The sequence below is a fragment of the Manduca sexta genome, chromosome 23 (genome assembly GCF_014839805.1).
Source record: "Manduca sexta isolate Smith_Timp_Sample1 chromosome 23, JHU_Msex_v1.0, whole genome shotgun sequence".
In the NCBI taxonomy this organism is placed as follows: Eukaryota; Metazoa; Arthropoda; class Insecta; order Lepidoptera; family Sphingidae; genus Manduca; species Manduca sexta.
The window spans coordinates 3,817,692-3,840,575 of record NC_051137.1 but is presented as its reverse complement, the minus strand read 5'-3'; the positions used below and the strand labels follow the sequence as shown (position 1 = coordinate 3,840,575).

Here is a 22,884-nt window from a genome sequence, read left to right as displayed (position 1 = left end):
CGGCTATGATCTCATAAGCCAATCTTAAAGCCTCGTTCCTGTCTATTCATCATTGCGGTCATTGCATGCCATATTATTCAAAACTATTCCAAGTAACTAAAGTTTATAATATTGTAATAGAGAAAAAAAATCTATTCTTGTATTTGTTTGCTTTATTAGGTCCACCAATAGTTTTTACATTATTGAGATAGGGCTGCCGTCACCTAAATTGCAGCGGCCGGATAAACACGGCAAAATTCCCGGGCATTTGGGTGAAATATGGATTTTTTCCTCGGACACTTCTTAAAAATATTTTTTGCCACAAAAATAAAACATCGCTTTGATTTTTTAATTTTTATTCATTTGTACGTGCGGGTTATTATGAATGAATTTTTAACTAAGATTTATACCAATTTATCGCTTTTCTATAAAAAATACATTTCCCCTGACAACAAAAGTGTCCTTTTAAAAACCCCTGGCGGACGGCCCCCGGGCACCCTTCAAACTAGAACAAATCCGGAGAATTCCGGACGGATGGTGACCCTAGTCATAATGCAAATTCCACTAAAATTGTTGGTTCCACGGATGTTCTCTTAAAGTACGTATCATTTTAATTAGCAACCCTATGAGATAAATAATTTCATAAAGAATATTTTGGTAGTTTAAATTTTTCAAAAAGACCTAAAAAACGTTTTTGAAGATTTGTATATATTCCCGTCAGAACTCACGCGCGGCACATGTATTGAACCAACGCTCAAGGTCATTTGCTCAGTGGAGGGCTTTAAAGTGATTTCGGAACACAATTGAGCATTCAATATTAATTTCTCTTCCTTTGAAGTTTGAGGAGAAAATATTAACATAGCAGAAAAATAAACCTGAGTATTTGCACAGATGTTAAACACATGTTTAATAAATTAAAAATAATCCATTCGTCTACAGACCTTGAAAAATTATGACATACAATATTTTCACACAGCCTCGAAGCGAGCGTCTAATATTGAGCAATGTTTAAGTGTTAAGTATAAATTCACGAGGTAATAAAATTGCAGATCATTTTGATATTTCTTGTTCATTCTTTATATTGTACAGGTTAGGTTAACTATAGGGTGGTGTGATGCCAAAATGCCGCGGCCTCCCTCTTAAGTAGGGTTGCCAGATTTTTTTTCAGTCTATAAGGGACAAATGGCCAAAAATACGGGATTTCAGTTTTTTACCCTGGACAAATAAGAAACAAAATTATTATGAGACTTTTAAATTTTTTTTAAAGATCGAGGAAGTTTTAACATATTTTTATTCGTTTTAACATATTTGTAACAATCAATACAATTATAATCGTAATTAAAAACAGGTACCAACTCTCTTTTTATACAATTTATTATAAATGGATTTGTATTAATATGTATGCGAAAATGCCAACGTTGCGTGCGGGGGTTGTCAATCGCAGATCGATCGATTTACGGGAGTCTGTTCCACCGGGATATTTCAAAGTGTGCCTAAAATACGGGACGTTTGGTAACGCTACTCTTGAAGCAGCTCCCGACACGAGAGGAAAAGGACCGACTTACCTCGGAGTCTTGGTGACCATGCTCGACGTTCAGGCGATTTTACAGATAGATCTTGCAAACAAAAGTAGTCTTATTATGACTTAATAAAATAAGCCACGGGACTTCCCGAGTGGAATTACGCTACTGAGTGTATTAGTCATTGTGACGTGCATTTTAAAATACTTTTTTGCGTAAGAATTTATAATTGAAATTCAAAATAAAAGTGTATTAAAAAGGTTATGATAATTTAATGAGTAAAATAACAATTTATTAATATATTCACAACCTATTGAAAATTAGGCACTCTATGACCCTAAAATTCTTAATAGTCGTCGAAAGTTGGTATGTAAGCTTCATAGTGTTAGAGACGTTTTCGTTTAAAGTACATGGTGTAATTAAAGCACTTAATGTTACTGAGTTATTTGTGGAAATTTGTTGTGTTTCGAACTGTATGTTGACGTACCCGTTTCCTGTGAGGGGGCTCTTATTACTGTATACTCCGATTTTATTTGTAGAAAAATATTACTTAAAACATTGGCGTCGGATAGTGCTTAAATAAACTTTCAAAATTATTTTATTTATTTACATCTTTATAACTGATAAGTTGTCAATATGCATGTCATGATTTTTTAATTGCCAAAAATATGGTATGGCTTAGGATGGCGAGCGCAGTGGAATACCAAACAATACTTTGCAATTCAAGGTGTTGGATGGTTTGTTTATGGGGGTCGTATCGCTTACCATCAGGAGAACGGCAAGATCGTCTCGTCACTCAAGCAGCAATAAAAAAAAGTATCTTTTTTTGGGTTTCACTTGGCTTAATATCAAGAACAGTGAGGATCATCAGTGCCATTTTGCCAAGCTCCATAAAAAACATGGTTGGGTCACAAAAAAGTTGCTATAAATGGACACTCAGATAAAACCGGTCCTAGGTGATGACGTAATAGGTTATATTTTGTTATAAATAATGGCATGAACATTAAAGGTTCGCCATCCGTACTCTACAATAATACCTATATATAAGTAGATGACAAACACATTGTATTGTAATATTTTTAATTGCTAAAACATAGCGTATTTTGGAGACCTTCACGTTTTAATGATCAAAACAGGTATAATTACGTCATTCGTAACAAAAAACAAAGTGCTAAAACAGGCTTTGAACTTTGAGTCTTACGAAATCCGTCGTAAACAAGTCACATTAAATGCTGTGTGGAGACTTAGGTGTCTAATTTCTTTACCAAAATTTGATGAGTAATTTCAATACGTATATTCTGTATATTTAAATAAGGGCATATTATATTAGCATTTTTTCTCAGTTTAATCTCGTAAAAAATACTGTGATGACGTAGTTTCCTAATATTTATTAATTTCTAAAACTTCCCTTTCCATAGAGGAACGTAACCATCTGTTCCTCTACAGCAGTCACTAACTTTACGCCTCTAAATTTTTCGGAATAGTACAAATAATTCTAGAACAATCCAGCAATACTTTGGTATTAAGTGCAGGTGATGTTATTGAGCATAAAATAGCATCGTTGTAATATAATGACTTACTTAAAAAAGACAATATAATTATAATTTAAACAAAAAAATTGAACTTCGAACATGTTAGTTATTCTTTCAAGATTGAAATCATTATTTCGCACTGTAAAAATTATGGTTACCATGGCAACGTTTAGTTTAGTTGCTTGGTAATGATTTAACTAGATAATAAAACGTAAGACTGCCTCGGTGGCGTAGTTGTACTGCATGCGCGGTACGGTAGCGCTCTGAGGTCCTGGGTTCGAATCCCAGGTCGGGCAAAGTGATATTAGGGTTTTTCTGCTCAGTATCAGACCGGAGTCTGGAATTTGTGCCCGATATGGCGATAGGCTCGCCTCCTATCACATCATGGGACGGAACACACTTGGCGATAAGTGGTTGCCCTGGTTACGCCTCTGCATACCCCTTCGGGGATAAAATGCATGATGTTGTGTGTGTGTGTGTGTGTGTAAAAAGTAAGAACTTTATGTAGAACTATAAAAGAAAACTCATACAGGTTCCCATTTCATTTAATTCAAAAGCATCAAAACATTTTTCAAATATGTATACAATAATACTAGTTGTATAGATACAGAATATAGTGTACATGATAAACTCTAAATAATAAGAGTAAAGGTCGATTTTCCAATCATTAGACAAATAAAAACAATCTAATAAACCAAAACCAGAAGCATTACAAACCTAACAAATAAGTACTTTAGTGCATACAGCTGTATTTGTTTGTAATAAAACTATTTTTTGGATTTCTTCGCAGTTTTTATATTATGATGAGTCCACCCCGTGACTATGAAGGTTGCAAACTCTTCGAAACGTCGGAAAAAAAATATAATATTACCACGATAAAATCCGAAAAATAGTTTTATTTCTCTCTCAGTAGTAGAGGAGGCCCGTGCTCAGCAGTGGGCAAGTATATAATACAGGGCTGATATTATTATTATTATATTATACTAAATTTGTGTAAACATCAGAAATTTAGTCATTTAATTATGTATTTAATTCTACGAGCATTTATCGAAGGATTGGAAAAACAGACCTTCATTACTAATACATAAAATAATTAATCGCTATGTACTAAAGATCAATTTTTATCCTGGTAAGATGGCTATACTTACCAGATATAATATACACTAACCCCCTTATTCATAGACGTTTTTTATCTAACGACCGAGTAAGGCTATGATAACAAGTCTGTTTCTCAGTGCTGACGTCATGGCAGTCTTCACAGTGCGTAGACGTAGGGCCGTTGTGATTGGCTAATATTGAAATACAACAATAATAACCAATCACAACGGCCCTATGTCTATTTCTCGGTGCCGTTGGGCACTGAGAAACAGGCTTGTTATCACAGCTTTACTCCGTCCTTAGATAAAAAACGTTTATGAATAAGGGGGTTAATATATTGACTTATGAGAAAGATTGCTTCAACTGTCAAAAGTACAATCAACTTTAGCTGAACACATTAAACACTGTAAAACAAGGTAGAATAAAGAACACCCTTGTCCATTGTCGTAAAGAAAATAAAAATATTAAAAAACACATGAAGGTATACATACTGATGTTTTGAATTTGTTCAGCTGTTTCTGCTGACTCTACATTTTAAGTAACGCGACTCGTCAGAACAAGTTATTGAAGATTTTCACCACATTATGTACTTGATACTAAACGTTTACAATCGCGTTAATGTAAATTATAAAATATTACCATCGATATATATGTACTACGTTCTACATTTGGCGTTGCGAACATTCACTATATTCAACTGAATTGAACTGCCATCCATTCAAACTGATTTTAGTATGGTATCAATATTGCTTGTGGTTGTGTACGGAATAGTGCTCATAATATAAAAACGCGAGTCTAAGTGCAAACCTGGATGTCAATAAAAAATATTAGTCAAATAAATAAAATTATTTGTTGTTCAAATGAATAATTAAGTTATAACAGTGACGTTTTGCCATTTTAGTTCAAATGTTGAACAAATAGTTTATATGGATGTTCGTGTCTATAGAATATACGTCAATGAAAATACACAATCCTGCAAGGGCTAAATATTGAAATAAATCTAGTAGCAATAGTAACATAAAAGGCACTGTTATCAAGCTTTTAATTAATCCTAACAAAGCTTATCACAGGGAGCTTTGGAATTATCGCGGAATGCACTATTATCAATCCAATTAAAAATTGATAAACATGTTTATAATTATAATTATTAAAATACAGATTTATTAACAATATCGTTTAATTGACTGTTGTTAAATACTACATAGCACCAGATGTTAATTATATAAAAATATGTACTTAAAATAATTATGAATGAAACCACAAAAAATCGTTGCGATTAAAAATAGTTTGTATTTTAGCTAACATGTCGACGGGAGAAATAAACATAAAAATATTTATGTGACCGTCTGTTCGTGACAAATGTTAGAAAACATTACACTCTTTCTGAGACAGTTGGGTAAAAACTAAAATAATAAATGCGGATAAAAAGTAAAAACATACATCACGACTCTATCTCCGAAGGGGTAGGCATAGGCCAATTTCGCCGTGTGTTCTGTCCTATGATGTGATAGGGGGCGAGCCTATCGCCATATCGGGCACAAATTCCAGACTCCAAGCTGATACTGAGAAGAAATACCTAATATCACTGATCGGGAATTCGAACCCAAGACCTCAGAGTAGAAGCAGTACCGTGCGCGCAATACATCTACACCGAGGTAGGAACAAACAGTATAAAACATAAAATCCTCTACCACAACAAATAAAACATTAAAAATATTATATACACATATTTTCTGCATTATGTTAGAATATACTATTTTATAGCAGCTATAAGGTAAAGAAACCCAACATTAGCACTCTCAATAATGTGGTACCTTATATTTTTAACTATAATACAATAATTATATGTATAAAAAATAAATTCAACAAATTTCTACTACAAAATTTTGGTTAATATTGGTTACTAAAAATTTTAATATAGTCGAAAAAGTCTAAATTAAAACACTAATGGAGTGCCGAAAATGGTATAGTTTACCCTATAACTGAATTTTATTAGCTTCGTTAAGATATAAATATTATAAAATGATCACTGGTGGACAGCCATGAATACAGATTCACAACAAATTTCTTTGCCCATTTGACTACTAAAAACTTAAAACTACGATCACGCGTATAAGTAATATCATAGGTTTCATCAGATCCATTCCAGCTCTAAAGAATGTCAATTATAATTTTGTAAATAAAATTTAGATTACATAGTTCGGAAACAAGGTAATGAGCTTGAAAATAATGACAATGGCGTGCGAAATTAGCTGAGAACTTTGTACAAGAATAAATGGTTAGGTCATGATATGGTGTAGTATGGCGGCATTTTTGATATTAACAATGATTAAGATTGATGCTGCGATAAATATTCCAAATACTATTATCTATTTCGATGATACGTCGTGTCTTGCATAGTGTATTTTCTTTTATGGGGTTTTGAAAATTACTGTATATGTAATTAGTACGTAAAACCATTTTGTGAAAACTGCTTTAACATTGGTTAAGAAATAAAGCAATAATTAATGTTTCAAGTATTACAATGTGCTGGAGGGTGCATAGTTGAGGTATAGGTTTATCTCTTTCTTTCGCACGCATCGAATTCCCGATGACGTCACGTGCCTGTATTATGCAAATTCAAAGGCTTTTTAACTTCTTGATTTTTGGCGGATTCTAATAGTTCTTTCTGTGTTAGAATTTATAGGACGTAAAATTTTGTTAATAGTAGAAAAGGATCAAACACTCTAATATGACAAATGCGTGCTAAATTAGCTGAGAACATTGTACAAAATAATTGAAACAGGCAGCATGCCTACAATTCCTTTGCCGCGTTTCATTCATTATTCGGCCTAAGATCAAAGTGTAGGCTATATTTGATGGTGAGGTCATGTTATGGCGGCGTTTTTGATATTTCGTGAGATGTGACAATTATTTAGTTACATCATTATTATTATGAATCATCTTTTTGAAAAAATAGGTTCTTTAGAACGTAGTACTAAATTATAAAGATTAAATATTTTTTTATCAGCATTTTATTTTTTGTATATCATTATAGCAAGGTTCTCAAATCGAATTCATTTATAATCGAATTTATTAATCTTTGGATTCCAAAACGACAAATAATTCAGCACAAGTACAACAGATGCTCTGTCAACCAACATGATTTGTCAACTGATTCGTTTTTTACACATTGGCCTAACAAAAAACCGATGATTGAGTAAACTAAATACGGTGGTACAAATAATAATGGTCTTTGTACCAACCGAAGACCAGTTGATATAAAATGAGACCATGATTAAAATGACTACTGTGTACACATGTTGGCAACAGTTATAATAAAATTTAATTAAAATTTCATTAATGGAGGTCTCTTTAGAAACATGATCTTAAAAAAGTAAATTATGTTTTGGTATTTTTTTTATAGGGACAAGGTAAACTTACGTCACTGCGCTTGATGGTAAGCCATATAGAAACGAGAGATGATAACCGTCGCCAGTCGACACAATTATGCCGGCCTGTTGGGACTGGATATACACATGTTGATCCCAGAACGCGAGACTTACGTGGCCCAATATGGCGAGTTTTAATGGGTGCGGTGGGCGGCAAGATATATCCTCAGTAAAAATCACCAATAGCGGCAAGCGGCGATAGCCTAGTTGGGTGTGGAACGGACTGCCAAGACGAATGTCTGCAGGTTCAAATCCCAAGGGCACACACATTTGACTTTTCTAAAATCATGTGTGTATTCTTTGTGAATTTATCGTTCGCTTGAACGGTGAAGAAAAACATCGTGAGGAAACCTGCACATCTCAGAAGTTCTCTATAGAAATTTCGAAGGTGTGTGAAGTCTACCAATCCGCACTAGGCCAGCGTGGTGGACTAAGGCCTAATCCCTCTCAGTAGTAGAGGAGGCCCGTTGTCAGCAGTGGGCCAGTATATAATACAGGGCTGATATTATTATTACAAAAATCACCAATAATTAAAAGATCTCAGTAAAAGCCATCTAAATAAGAAAAGCAACCGCAATATAATTTATTAGTTCATAAATTATAATAAGCTCCAAACATATAAAATCATGTACTCAAATGATGCAAATGTATCTATCTACTTTACTGGCGGTAGGTCTCTCATATGTGAGAGTCCGCCTGGGTAGATAACACCGTAATGTCTATTTCTGCCACCAAGCAGCAGTGAGTAGTCACTGTTGTGTTCCGGTTTGAAGGACATTGTAGCCAGTCTAACTACTGGACATAATAAAACTTAACATTTCGTCTCAGGATGGCGAGTGCAGTGGAATACCAAACAATACTTTGCAATTCAAGGTGTTGGATGGCGTTTCTGTTTATGGCCGGTCGTAGGCTAACCATCGGGCGAACGGCAAGCTCGTCTCATCATTCAAAGCAATAAAAAAAAATACCAAAACGGCAAAAAGACTTAAAATTATACTTCAAAACGATCGTATAAATTGAAAACGGATAAAGTCCGCGAAATCATACCTAAATACAAAATATATCACATGGCGACGAGATAAGCCGGCAATATCTTTACGACTGGGATTAACTGTACTTGATGCATGATTTTGGTCAGTACTTAAAACATATTTCACGTCGCGATACGAAGTCACGTAATCTTATATCCGTTACTTGCAACTCCAAAATAATGTATTTATAAGGATTTTATACAGGGTTATTTTGACATGGCGTTACAAAACGAAACCACATAATTATGGAAAAAAAAGAATATTTCAATAATAAATAATCTTTTTTTATATAAAATAAAGTAAACCCTTTCAAGTTTTTTTCAATAGAGGAAAACCATTGTTGATAGGAACAAAAAAATGTGATTACATTTTTTTTTCTTTTTTCGGCTATATTTGTGGCCGACTGTACTTTTCAGTCACTATGTACATTATGAACTTCAAAGTAATTGGAATCAAGTTCGGCTATGACTAATACTTTATTTTAAAATGAATAGCATATGTTTTACGACGTAATATCAATCAAACCGCCTTCAAGTTAACTTTGATTACATAAATACATCAGATATTGTACTTTACGCCGAAAAATAAAGATCTTTGCAGTATTTCAAGACGTTAAAGGTACTTAGAATTGCAACAGAGCAAACTAAAGCTGAGAAATAAACAAAAGTGAATATGCAAAAAAAAAATCATACAATTCTTTTTTCAAAAACGACAAACCGTTATAAAATTTAAAAATCGAAATAAGAACCGCACAATTTTTATTACTGTTTCATAGACTAAGGAATCAAGTATACATTCCGACGTCTTACGTTACCCCAAATCAAATCCGACGATATTGTCAAGATCATAGTTGAATATTCTGTAGTCATGCTTGTACATTTTGTACAGCCGCCTGATGAGCGGCAGGTCGAGCTGGGAGAAGTAAGTGTAGAGCTTCTCGGAAGTGCCCGACGTGTGCGCGAGCCGCGGGAACGGTATATGCGATGCGTTGATCGTGTGCAGGGCTAGCAACGAGTCGTCTATTAACGTCTCGTATTTACCTGGAAAAGAAGATTTATTATGTTTTATAGTCTACCAAAACAGATGAGTTAACGGCAGATAAGTTGTTACCGTCGCCAATATCAGAGGCACAGTCTTAGTGCTTAAATAAACTCAAAATCTCGCACAATTTGTGACGCGAATGAACGTCCTCTCGGGGGGCAGATCTTAATACTCGAATTAATTGAAAGAGAACATCGTGTGATAACTTGTATATTTGAATTTCGAATGTGAATTCTATCAAACTGGATCGTATGTGTGGACGAAAACAACTGGTGACTTCTATCATTAGTAGAAAGAGTAATATAGGACTGATATTAGTTAATCAGGTACATCAATAATTATCCCCGTAAAAACCTGTAATATAAAACTCAAGATATTCCCTACACCTGACGATATTTTGACACATATTATATTCGAAGAAAATGGACTTGAAATTATTAAAAAAATATACTTTATGAGCACGAAAGATAAACATTAGGCAATCTTTGACAAACAATTACTCACTGCAGTAACGTGGAAACGGCGATAAAAAGTATTGATAAAGTGAAATAGAATTTTAAGCTCTATTGCGTGATATGTTTATGAGCTAGTTTTCTGTCCGCAGCTCTATTCGCGTAGAAGCCTAGTTCTATAGTTTTAAATAAAATTGCAAATATCTTAAAATGACAATAAGTATTAAAGTCGACTGGTAGAAAATGCCTTTGGCATTAAGTTCGCCTATACAGGGTCATTTTGACATCGTGTTACTAAATGAAACTACATATTTATCTACTTGGAAATAACACTACAAGTTACTTGAGCCGTAGATGTAAAATTAAAAAAGTGTAAGTTTCGAACAAAATAAATATTAATAAAAAGTAATTTTAATTTTACGCCACTACAACTCTTAGATAATTGGTTGCAGTGGCAACATCATACTTTCAGTCAGAAATACGCTCAAGGACATTCCATATTCGCATTAAACTACAAAATGATAAAAAAATCAGAAAACTAAAACATGGATTTTTGGTGAAAATATTCGTTATTCATGGATGATTTTTGGCACAACGTCAGCAAAGGTAAAGTCGAGTATGAGGCTTTATTTAGTAACGCAATGTGAAAATGACCCTGTATACTTCTCTTTATATAAAGTGTTAATAAATAAATAAAATCACTTTTTTTAACCGATTTTAATTAACCGTAGCCTATACTAATTCATTTAGCAAATTACTCGTTTTAAACATTGAAATACCAATAAGGCTTATTTTCCAATAAACTAAGCTGTTGTCACATAAATATATCTCTCATGATATTTTTATGTTCGACGTAAAGCACATGCCTTAACGTGCAGTAGCTAGATGTAATCGTAGTAAAACTCTTTTCTAAAAGTTAAATTCTAACAAAATAAATATCATCAAGTTACTTTATTAAGCGTACAAAAACGGATAGCATAAATTTTGAACGTGCGTTAAATATAGTACAGTCACTCATACAAGTATTAGAACATATTAAAAACTGCAAATAGCCTATAGATACTTTATTGTGTTCTTATCAACATTCGTTTTTCATTTTCATTACAAAAATATCAAGTGTTTAAGTACTCTATTGTACACAAACAAAAACAAGTTTCATTTTAACTTGACAAGTATATATTAAAAGCATTGTTTTTTTTCATTTACTTTTGTGGCTGACTGCACATCCTAACAGAATACATTTTCTTCGAAATAAAGTCTTGACACCCGTCTCTTTTACCCTGAAGTATTTTTATATACCCGTCCTTTTCTAGGCTTCCGAAACGTTGTTTTAATATTCTAAGTTGTGCGGGGCATTGTATAAAATTTCCACGAATTGAGCCCGCCATCCGGTCGAAAATAGACGACCTAGTCTCATTAAGGCAGGAGATACACTATTCACAACTTGTTATACTTTTTGTACATAAATTTTTTTTTTAACCAACAATCAGTTAGGTCGAGTGAGGTCACGATAAACATCAATAAAACAGGTAGGTATTCAGATAAAACTTGCCAAAACAATAATTAAGATTTACTTAAGAGAATATTTATGTATGTAACATAAGCTGCATATACAGCCAGACCAAAAAAAAAATGTATGCCGCCATGTTGCAGTAAAAAATATAACTTATTTATTGTACTGACAACGCTAACTTAAAAACGAAAAAGAAATAGTGGCGCCAATGCAGGTTTTTTATATTCTTGCCCCCTTATTCATAGACGTTGTTTACTGTTGTGACTGGCTTGCGTTGTGATTAGTTAATATTGTTACATTGGCCCTATGTCTACGCACTGCGAAAGCTGTCATGCCGTCAGCACTGAGAAACAGACTTGTTATCACAGCTTTACTCCGTCCTTAGATAAAAAAAGTCTGTAAATAAGGGGGTTAGTCTATAAAAATTCATCTTTCAAGACGAAAGAAATATGTATTTACGCTTCTAATATCATGGATATTTCTAGAGGTTATTAATATGTCAATAACCATATTCGCATGTAAAAAATACATGATTAAACTATTAATGTAGATAAACAAAATAATGAATTACCACTTATTATTTTATCTGGTATTTTTAATAGTTTGTTCGAATTCGTTAGGTTAATTGATGGTAGAGTAAAAATTTTGTTTTAATTAAAATCACGAGGATAAGCTGCGTACTATTATAATTAGTCGGTTTTTCGTAAATTGTTTTCTCCTTTGAGCTTTGTTGGCCGATTGCTCTTTTCTAGGACCACACTAGACATAGGTCGAGGCAGGACTTTAATATCTAATGTCAATTTAATCATTACATATATAGTCTGAATTACAGTGCTTGAAAAGGTATTTGGATTTTGATCAATATAGTCTTTCTAATAACAATTGCGTAAAAGCTGAATAATTGAAATATGAAATAACCAGAAAAAAAATAAACAAAAAGCATCCAACTTGTACTTTATTGGGGGCTCTTGAATAACATTTAAATTTATTTATTTTAAATATATACTTTTGCATTTGAATTGCGAAAAAATCCTCTTTTCATTGACCAACAAGGAATATTGAAATCTTCAAACCAACTTTCTGTCGTACCTTTTCGTTAATGGAACATATTAATTAATAAAATTGATATCATTATGGAATTGTGACTACTTTCTGAGCCTGTCAAAACAAGGAAAATAAAATAGACAATGGATATTTGTGGTCAAAACCACTTGGTATTTTGTAAAAACAAATGAGTAATGAAACGATATTTTTAGCAATACCCTCCAGTTTTTATCACAATTCAGTGTGGGGTCACTGCAGTACCCGATATGTTAAACAGCGCAGAAATGATTCAGATTTAATACTATCATAAACAAAGAACATACTAAGCGTTTTTAACTAACTATACAGTAAATACGAATCGCGATGTGTGAGAGAATTTCCTAATGTGTTCATTTATCCAGACTATAAGAGTCCTGTTAAATTTTGCCCATTATTTTATATGTAACGGGAAAATATACGAAAATGAAATTGTTCAGGGAAATCAGCATTAAAATTGGTTGAAAAATAAAGCAGTTATTCACATTTTAGTAAGTAAAAGTGGACAGCGTGGTGGGATTATCGCGCTATCTCTTTCTTTCGCACGCAGCGTTATGGCCGGAGACAACAGGTGGCATCACAGTTTCCTATTACTGTTATTTGTCAGCTACCCCTTCAAACAAATTCCAAAGCTTTGCAACTATTTATGATACCGTGGATTTCAAAAATATTTATCCTTTAGATTTCGAAGTACATATATAGTGCCATTTTTTTTAAATAATAATCAACTGCCTTATTGCTTTGTCCACTGGTAATTTCTGTGAGCCTTTTGCATTTTTCTCTTTTTTTTTACATAGTAGTCAATTGCCCTATTGCTTTGTCCATTTTTAGAGTGGTAATTTTTATTAGCCTTTTGCTTAGTATATTTTTTTTCATAAAACTACATTTTATACCTACATCTGAATGACGAAAATGTAATGTATGCAATCCTTTTTATCCCTTTTATACACAGCCATGACGATGTTAATATAGTCAAGTATTAGTTGCTATATATGTATGTATATGTCAAGTATTTCATGCGGAAACGGGGTCAGTTGTGTAAGATGGACCTCATTTAGTTCTGGATAACATGATAATACGCCTTGTGTTTTTATCTTTGCGACGATGTTATTTTACTTCCCAGTAATCATTTTAAAACGCATATTATTTTATCGAGCTCAGTTTAAGACTTCAAGGTAAGTACAATATTTTTAAAAAATATTCTTTAAAATTAATACTCTGCCTTTCAGATCCCGATAAAACATTGGAGATTTATCTAGCCTAGCACAGAAATTGAATTAATTAAATGGTGTTTACAGTACTCGGTAGTGGCTTTTATAGCGAATCAAAGCGAGTCAGCGATAAAACATGGTAAGTATAGGTGCGTGTGCGACGACGTTCTATGTCAAGGATGGCGAACCTTTAACGGTAAAAGTGCCCTTATTTATAAAAAAAATGACCTATAACGTGGACCTGGACCGATTTTAACTATCCGAGAGACCCTTTAACACCCAGGACCGGTTTTATCGAGTGCCCCGTTTAAGCGACTTTTTGATGACCCAACTATGTTTCTTTATCGGGTCTCGGCAAAACTTCACTGCAGCTGATGTCATGCAAAGTGAAGCCCAAAGAAAGTCATATACCATAATACAAATTTTGGCATATGAATCGCGTGCCCGAATTTTTTTGTCACGTGCCACCACTGAAACGCGTGCTATTTGTTCGTCATCTCTGTTCTATTATTTCAAATCTTACCGTATCTCTTTTTAAGGCTAATGTGCGATATTAATTGCTATGTAAACCATATTTCTTTCACATGTGTATTTAAGTATAAAACTTGGTGTTAAAAATTATTAGTCAAATTAAAGTAAAATTATTTGTTTTTCAAATTCTTAACAGTGACGTTGGTTGCCCATTTTATTTCAGATTTTGAACAAATAGTTTATATGGACGTTCGTGTCTATAGAATATACGGCAATGGTGCAGGTAGTCAAAATAAACTGTCCACTAAACAAGAGATCCCCGCTTGAAGATCGTATAATTATGTTGTTTTATTATTCGTTTTTGTAAGAAAATGTAATCAGTATAAACTAATCTGCCGCCGCTTGCAGTCTTATGTAGTTACTTAATAAAATGTTAAGTCTTTAGTTAAATAATGTAGGTAGGGCGCAGGATATTAACCACGCCGGATGAAAATACTTATACCGTAATTGACTTTCACTTTACTAGGTATTAGGATTTCGTGTTTATTTTGAATTTGAGCATTTTACTACATAGTTCTGGTTGCAATGGTGAAGATAGACAGTTCCCAACCTTATTAGGAGTAAGCAGAGTAACCATTTTGGAGTAAATCCTAACCATGGAGTAAGGACGTTGATTTAAAATTACTGGTTGATCCTTATTCTATGGCCACTGAACTGTAAGATTACATTGCAAAATGACACAAAGCTATCAACAAAATACGGCGATGTAAAAAAATATGTTAAAAAATTATATGGTAATATGATATTTAAAAAAATTACACCTTGTCTTTCTAATATAAACGCGAAAGTTTGTAAAATGATGGGATTTGTTAGAAGTAAACGCAGAAACAACTGAACGGATTTGGATGAAATTTGGCACGCGGGTAGACCATGTCTATTATGACCTGGAATTACACATGGGTTAATTTTTTCCCGGTAATTTGCTAACATAAGAACTAATGGAACTTTTTATCTGATTTTTTAATAGATGGCACTGGTGTACAGCGTTTTAGTGACTTTTGTATTGGGTAAAGTTCTTAATGCAAGCAAAGCCGCGAGTAACACCTAGTGTATAATAAGGAAAACTCAATACACTGAATGGTACGCAAAATTTACAATCTTCTGAGAAATAACATGTATGAACTAATCTAACGCGTCCCTAGAGCCTTGGACGTCAATCATTACGTGCGAAATATCGCAACATATATTAATCTCGTAATAGCTTAGCAATCTATGCAACCGAGAGTGCAAATTAATTTATTGAACAGGTTGGGAAATCCATTACGAGTTGCGATATCTTAGTCCTTAAGCTATGTTTATATTAGCGAGTTCTCGTAGTAATATTAAGCATAGTTTTTTTTATTGCTTTGAATGACGAGACGAGCTTGCCGTCCGCCTGAAGGTAAGTGAAACGACTGCCCACAAACAGTAGAAACATCATCCAACACCTTGAATTGCAAAGTATTGTTTGGTATTCCACTGCGCTCGCCATCCTGAGACATGAGATGTTAAGTCTTATTATGTCCTGTAGATACACTGGCTACAATGTCCTTCAAACCGGAACACAACAGTGACTACACACTACTGCTTGACGACAGAAATGGACATTCCGGTGGTATCTACCCAGGCGGACTCTCACATATCTACCTACAACCAGTAAATTCCATATTTTTTGCATATTTGACTCGCTCCAAGTCCTGCAAGCTCAAAATTTGCTAAATTCAGGCTCCCGTATTTGTTTATACGGTAACAATCACTAGTGGAAGTGAACTTCAGCAAGTTTTCTTACTACTAATCCAAAACTCGCTTTGCATAGCACCTAAATTGTTTCTGGTTTATCCGCTCAGATCAACAAGTTTGTTATAAATAAAAACAAGTTGATTGCCTTATTACCTAGGTATGTTTATGCTTATATATTACTAAATCGGATTGGTATCTTGTACATGTAAATAAAAAAAAAATTAATCATGAGGCGGATAAAAACTTTGCGACATGTGGATTTTAGTTACACCGTCGTCAAAACTCATGGTGCCGAAGGCGTGAGATTCTATGTGCGTGTTGTTCTAATAAAGCGTTGTCTACACGGTCGTAGAACAACAATACGTCTTACGGGACTAAATTCGTGATTATGAATATGTGCGTGTTATTCTTATAAAGCGTTGTCTATACGACCGTGGAACAACAATACGCCTTACGGGGCTAAATCCGTGAGCTCGTGTATGTACGTTTTATTCTTATAAAGCGTTGTCTACACGGCCGTGGAACAACAATACGCCTTACGGGGCTAAATTCGTGAGCTCGTGTATGTACGTTTTATTCTTATAAAGCGTTGTCTACACGGCCGTGGAACAACAATACGTCTTACGGGGCTAAATTCGTGAGCTCGTGTATGTGCGTGTTATTCTAATAAAGCGTTGTCTACACGGTCGTAGAACAACAATACGTCTTATGGGGCTAAAGGCGCGAATTCGTGTGTGTGCGTGTTGTTCTAATAATGCATTGTCTACATGGCCATGGAACAACAATACGCCTTACAGGGTTCAATTCGTGAGCTTGTATATGTGCGTGTTATTCTAATAAAGCGTTGTCTACACGGTCGTAGAACAACAATACGTCTTATGGGGCTAAAGGCGCGAATTCGTGTGTGTGCGTGTTGTTCTAATAATGCATTGTCTACATGGCCATGGAACAACAATACGCCTTACAGGGTTCAATTCGTGAGCTTGTATATGTGCGTGTTATTCTAATAAAGCGTTGTCTACACGGCCGTAGAACAACAATACGCCTTACGGGGTTAAATTCGTGAGCTTGTATATGTGCGTGTTATTCTAATAAAGCGTTGTCTACACGGTCGTAGAACAACAATACGTCTTATGGGGCTAAAGGCGCGAATTCGTGTGTGTGCGTGTTGTTCTAATAATGCATTGTCTACACGGTCGTAGAACAACAATACGTCTTATGGGGCTAAATTCGTGAGCTCGTGTATGTGCGTGTTGTTCTAATAAAGCGTTGTCTACACGGTCGTAGAACAACAATACGTCTTATGGGGCTAAATTCATGAGCTCGTGTATGTACCTGTTATTCTTATAAAGCGTTGTCTACACGCCCGTGGAACAACAATACGCCTTACGGGGCTAAATTCATGAGCGGTGCATCTCCTGAGTCAGTCTGTCAAGTGCAGATATTTGACTTGAGTATTACATCACTCCCCAAAAAGGGTTGGCACATAGATGAAACATCATGACGTAGTTTATAAGTAAACACATGTCAAAACGTATCGACTCATTTGTGTTCAAATATTGGACATACATAAACAAATATGATTACTTCACTTATTCGTACATTGTTATATACACGTGCTTTGTACACATTTCGGAATAAAATTATTAACTTCGAAATCTGACAGACTACCGGGTCCTACCTTTTGGAGTTCAAAGACGTTTATCAGTACTTATAATTTGACGGCGAAATCCTTCCTAGTGGGCTTGATTTTATGAGGCTGGTTTATTCCCAATCCCAAAGCGGTCTAATAAAGGCGCCAACCAGACGAAATAACTCAACGGCTTCATTGTCTGTTAGTCGGCTTTCAGTGGCGAAGGGTCCAAACAATCCGATTCCTACCGACTTCCCTTTTAGGTCTATCTACGTTTGTCTTTTCTGTAAAATTGGCTGCGATATGTTAACTAAGGCAAATTTTTTGTCACGAGTTACCTTTTGAAGAATTTCACCCTTCCCCACTGTCGGCTTTACTTGCGTTGCAAGGCGGTAAACTTAGTCGGCGAGTGGCAATAAGTTATGTCTTCTCAATAATTCGTGATTGAAAGTCACGGGGTTGTCAGCATAGGGGCATGCCAACATGATTCCATAGAATTTCGCCGACACAAAGTCGCCAGACTGTGTCGGCATGTCGGCGACTATCGTGTGTAAAACACTTAACATTACCAAGTAATTGTTCCCAATTATTATTATGACGCACATAGCAGCTAACTTGACGGCAAAAAACTACCATCTATCTTCAAACGTGATCTTGAATAGTCGATTTTTAATCCTTCATAAACTGGCCATGATAATTATCGCGAGTAGAAAAAAGTGATTATACGTTAAATGCTAATATTAAATGTTCGACGGTTGGTTTGATTACGTAGGATATAATATACAATTAGTTATACAAGCATTAAGTTAAACAGCAGATGCGAACATTTATGCATAGAGATTTAGTGACATTTAAAAATTTAGATATCCAAACAACTCAAACTTATTTATTAAATTAGTATGAAGTAGAGTTTATTAATTCACTAGTTTCAAGTATTTTTTTAGCATAGAATATTATTACCATTTGGGAGCATAAATGAAAGTGGACTTGTATTTGACCGGCTTATACATTTTTATGATGAGTAGTTATTACTCAGGAGTTGTAAAACAGATCCTAAGTGAACCTTCTTTCCGCACACATAAAATCATCTATAGCTCATCCTACTAGTATTATAAATGCGAAAGCTTGTGAGGATGGATGTATTTGTTCCTCTTTCACGAAAAAAACTACTGAACGGATTTGGATGAAACTTTACAGTAATATTGGTTATACATCATAATAATACATAGGCTACAATTTATAGTGATTTTGTGTAATTTGATCATAATCATACATATCAAGTAAGTCGGAAAAAAAATATCCCGGAAAACTCCTTCACGCGGGCCTAGCCGCAAGCAAAAGCTAGTGATATATATCTTTGATAATAATATGAATGAACCCGTCAATGGTAACTAGTCTCGTGTTTTTTGCAAAGCTATAATAACACAACGAAAGGCTAAGAAACATTTTTTGTGCGAGTCAAATTACCTCGCGCGATTGTCTAACGTACAGTTATTTTCGTCTTGCTGCAGACGTTGGACACTATTTGTTAAAGAAAATAGTAGATTCTTGAGAAGTTTATGAACTCATATAAAAAATTCAATTAATTTATTCGTAATTTTACGAGCATATAAATGAGCTCTAAACAACAATAAAAAAAACAATTGTATTTTTTTTTCTCCTCTCTTTATCAAGTATTGCAGTATGTACCTTAAACTGATTTTGAAAAGTGCAACACCAGAGTTTCTTGCAAGTTCTTCTCTGAGAACTGCTTTCCGAACTGGTGGTAGAGTTAATATTGACGGAATCTAAATAATGTATAACATTTTACGGATCAAATAAATCATTTCATTTCATAGTAATTTTGACTCTATATCTTTTTAAATATAATATTCGTTGGATTTCAAGCCTTTGAAACCATAGAAATCTTTTGGTGTACAATTGTAGTCAACATAGATGATGTTACTCCTTTCTATGGAGGCGCTTCCTGTCAGGTGATCTGCTCAAAAGAAATTATATGTTGAGTATACTATAACTAAGGAGGAAGGAATACTTATTATTGAACCCATAGATATTGAATAAGGAAATAGTAATATATCAGTGGAAGACTTAAATAAAAATGTCATCGTAAACGACGATAAAAATAAAATACTAATATTACAATTAATGCACTTCATTCAATATTATGTACAATAAAGAGAAAATACATATATATTTTCTATCATTCATTCCGTATCATTATGTACGTATTAATTTTTACATTATCTTATAACCGTACTAATTATAAAGCCCTTAATCATGTTTATGTTCGCAAAAGGTTAGAGTACAAAAGGTGCGTCTGTTAATAGCTGGTCGCTTTGTCATAGTGGAAAATAGATGTCTCATATATTGACTTATATAGAAATTAATCTGAATATAGAAAATGACCATTAAGACGTCCACCCACGAGCGATTTAACCTTCAAAATTCCGAGACTGCATACCAAAACCTATTCTTGTCGAAATCAAATCTTTTGGATGCCCCAACACTCCTTTAATACGTAATACTCTATCGTACGCTACTATACTACCTATATACTATAGCTCTACGTTAAAAAATCTTGTTGATATGAACCCCTTTTAGCCGAATTTCGGCTACGGTGGCTAATCTCAACAGAGATCAGCCAGGTACGCAACAGATATATTGTACAAGTTTGTGCGTAATATACAGGTGTACTTTCTATATCCATCACTCATAGTCCGGTGGATGGCAATCCGACATGACCCGACAGATCAGGCGAAAGACCAACGGCTTTACGTGCTTTCCGAGGGATGGGAATATCACACAATATGTGTATAATTGATCCATCGACAATAGCCTAAATAAATGGAGTTAGTAGTATAAAAAAAAATGGACGTGCATACGGAGGTTCTATACACGGTCAATATCGTCAGTGGTGAGCTTGAAACGTTCCATCAATCAATTCCATTTGTAGCTTTGATTAGGGTTTTAACAAATATTTTTGGATCTTACTTATCAATTCGTTACTCGATCAATCATACCGAGATTTCAGATAGAACTGTTGCCAAGCTGACATTTCTTACAAGAGTTAGGAGTTAGATAATTAAATATCCTTGCTTTTATTTTAAGTCCAATCAGTTTTACAATAAATAATAACCATTGTATAAATGACGACAATGATTAATGATGTGAAGATTCATCATTAGGCAAAGACGACTGGACCTATCAGTGACGTCACTCCATCCATCATCCTGCTTAGTTTTGGGAGAATTAGTTGGAAGATCCATTATCAAATACTTTTATCTCTTCCATTCCGGGTATTCATTCTGTTTTTAATATACAAGTATGGAGAGTTGACGTCCAGTTCTCGAAGCAAAACCATTGTTCCAAAATTACAGCCAAACTGTAAAACTAATACATGGGCCAACGATTGTGGTATACTACAATGTGGAACTTCAGGCTGCGCTATCCGTGTAAGCATAAATTTTACGGGTTTTACTACAATTTTTAACAGACTTCAAAAAAAAGGAAGAGGTTATTAATCAACGATATTGCCCCGTGATCCGATCTTACCAACAAACTCTATTATTTTCATTGCCCAGTCCAGGGCAACTATTCATTAAAGTGAAAATGATTATATGATTGCCCTGGACTATTAGTTGTAATTGGATGAACTGGATTGATCAAGAGTGTTTTGTGGTCTACAAAATAATGTCTCTCGAAAACTAACTCCGAACTTCAAGCATGTAGTTGTCATATATCTTATATTTAGTATCTTGTAGCATTGCACAATCAGCTACTTACATCGCGTTACTTCTAAGTAGTAATTAATAAATAAACCCAACATCAAAGTGTCGAAGGCTGAAAATAATCCAAGGGTAGCCGACTTTTGCTGTTATTTTATATTAATGTACAGTAATGAATACCTACCTATATGATAACTGTGCGAAGGTCAGCCGATAATGATTTTATATGAAAGATGAACCCTTTGCAAATGACACCCACAAAAACCTGACCTGCCATTACTATATGGGTTTTAGGAACTAAGAGACGATAGGTAAAACCAAACCCAGACTTGGAATCCTACTAACATCAATGCAAAAGTAAAATATATTTGGATGTTTGTTGGTAAGAAATTTATAAACCACTACTATTGCTTGCAGCTTCGCCTACTTCGAAGTGTTTTTCCGGGTTAAAAGCTCCGCTATATTTTTCACGGGACAAAAAGTAAGCTATATCTCAGGATCTCAAACTATCTAAATATCAAATTACATCGAAATTCGTTTGATAATTTTTGAGGTTATCGCTTTCAGTTGGATAGACGAGGCAGAGACTTTCTTTTAAAATATGCAGGGATTGAATGGATTTCGATGACATTTAACACAAAGATAGAGCAAGTCCCGGATTAATATACTTTTAATTTAAAAACGTACACAGTGGACCTTTCTTTCTGAGAAAGTACGTTACCGCGGGTTTTGATTTGAGCAAAATCTAGCCAGTACAATGTGGAAAGTTCTTTTTGAGAAAGGACGTTTTCGCGAGCTTTGATTTGAACATAATCTAACCAAGAATTTTAATAAGTATTGGTGCGGGGATCGACCCCTGGTACTTAATTTGGTTTATAGCCGGCTTACCACCCACTGAGCCGCGACGGCTGTCAATAACAATTGCGACTAATCAACTCACATTACGTCGGTGCAGACGTTAAAGCCAATAAAAATTGCAAGCCATGCATTAGACATAATGAATCAATCTGCTCTAGCAAACAATAACCTTGACTTTCCATTGTCTCGTATTGCAATATATTGTATTATTTATATTGTCAAGTAGAATTGTGTACGCAAGCAAAATAAATACGATGAATTGGGTTTTATAATGTAACAAGCTTTTGCTCATGAAAATTATAAGCCCATAGGAGACTACATTTAGGCACATTGATTTGTATAAAACCGTTTTTAAGGAACTAAATCGTTGTGCATAGGTCTTCATACTTACTTACATTGGTTTAGTTTGTAACTGTTCCTAGTAAATAAAATAACATAATAATAAAATATACTTGACAAACCCTAGTGTGCAAGCAATATTGTCTTTCGGCTTGAAGGATATTGAAGCCAATAATTATTGGGCATTATGA

At 34.4% G+C, this 22,884-nt stretch overlaps 1 protein-coding gene across 1 annotated transcript in view; it reads right to left on the bottom strand.

The window, feature by feature from the left end:
• Positions 1 to 8,554: 8,554 nt before the first annotated feature.
• Positions 8,555 to 22,884, bottom strand: part of LOC115448128 (carbohydrate sulfotransferase 11) — a 34,829-nt gene continuing 20,499 nt past the window's right edge. The window contains exon 4 of the mRNA XM_030175443.2: positions 8,555 to 9,631. Within this exon, the coding sequence (XP_030031303.1) occupies positions 9,402 to 9,631 (230 nt within the window). The 3' untranslated portion in view covers positions 8,555 to 9,401. The remainder of the gene's footprint in view (positions 9,632 to 22,884) is intronic.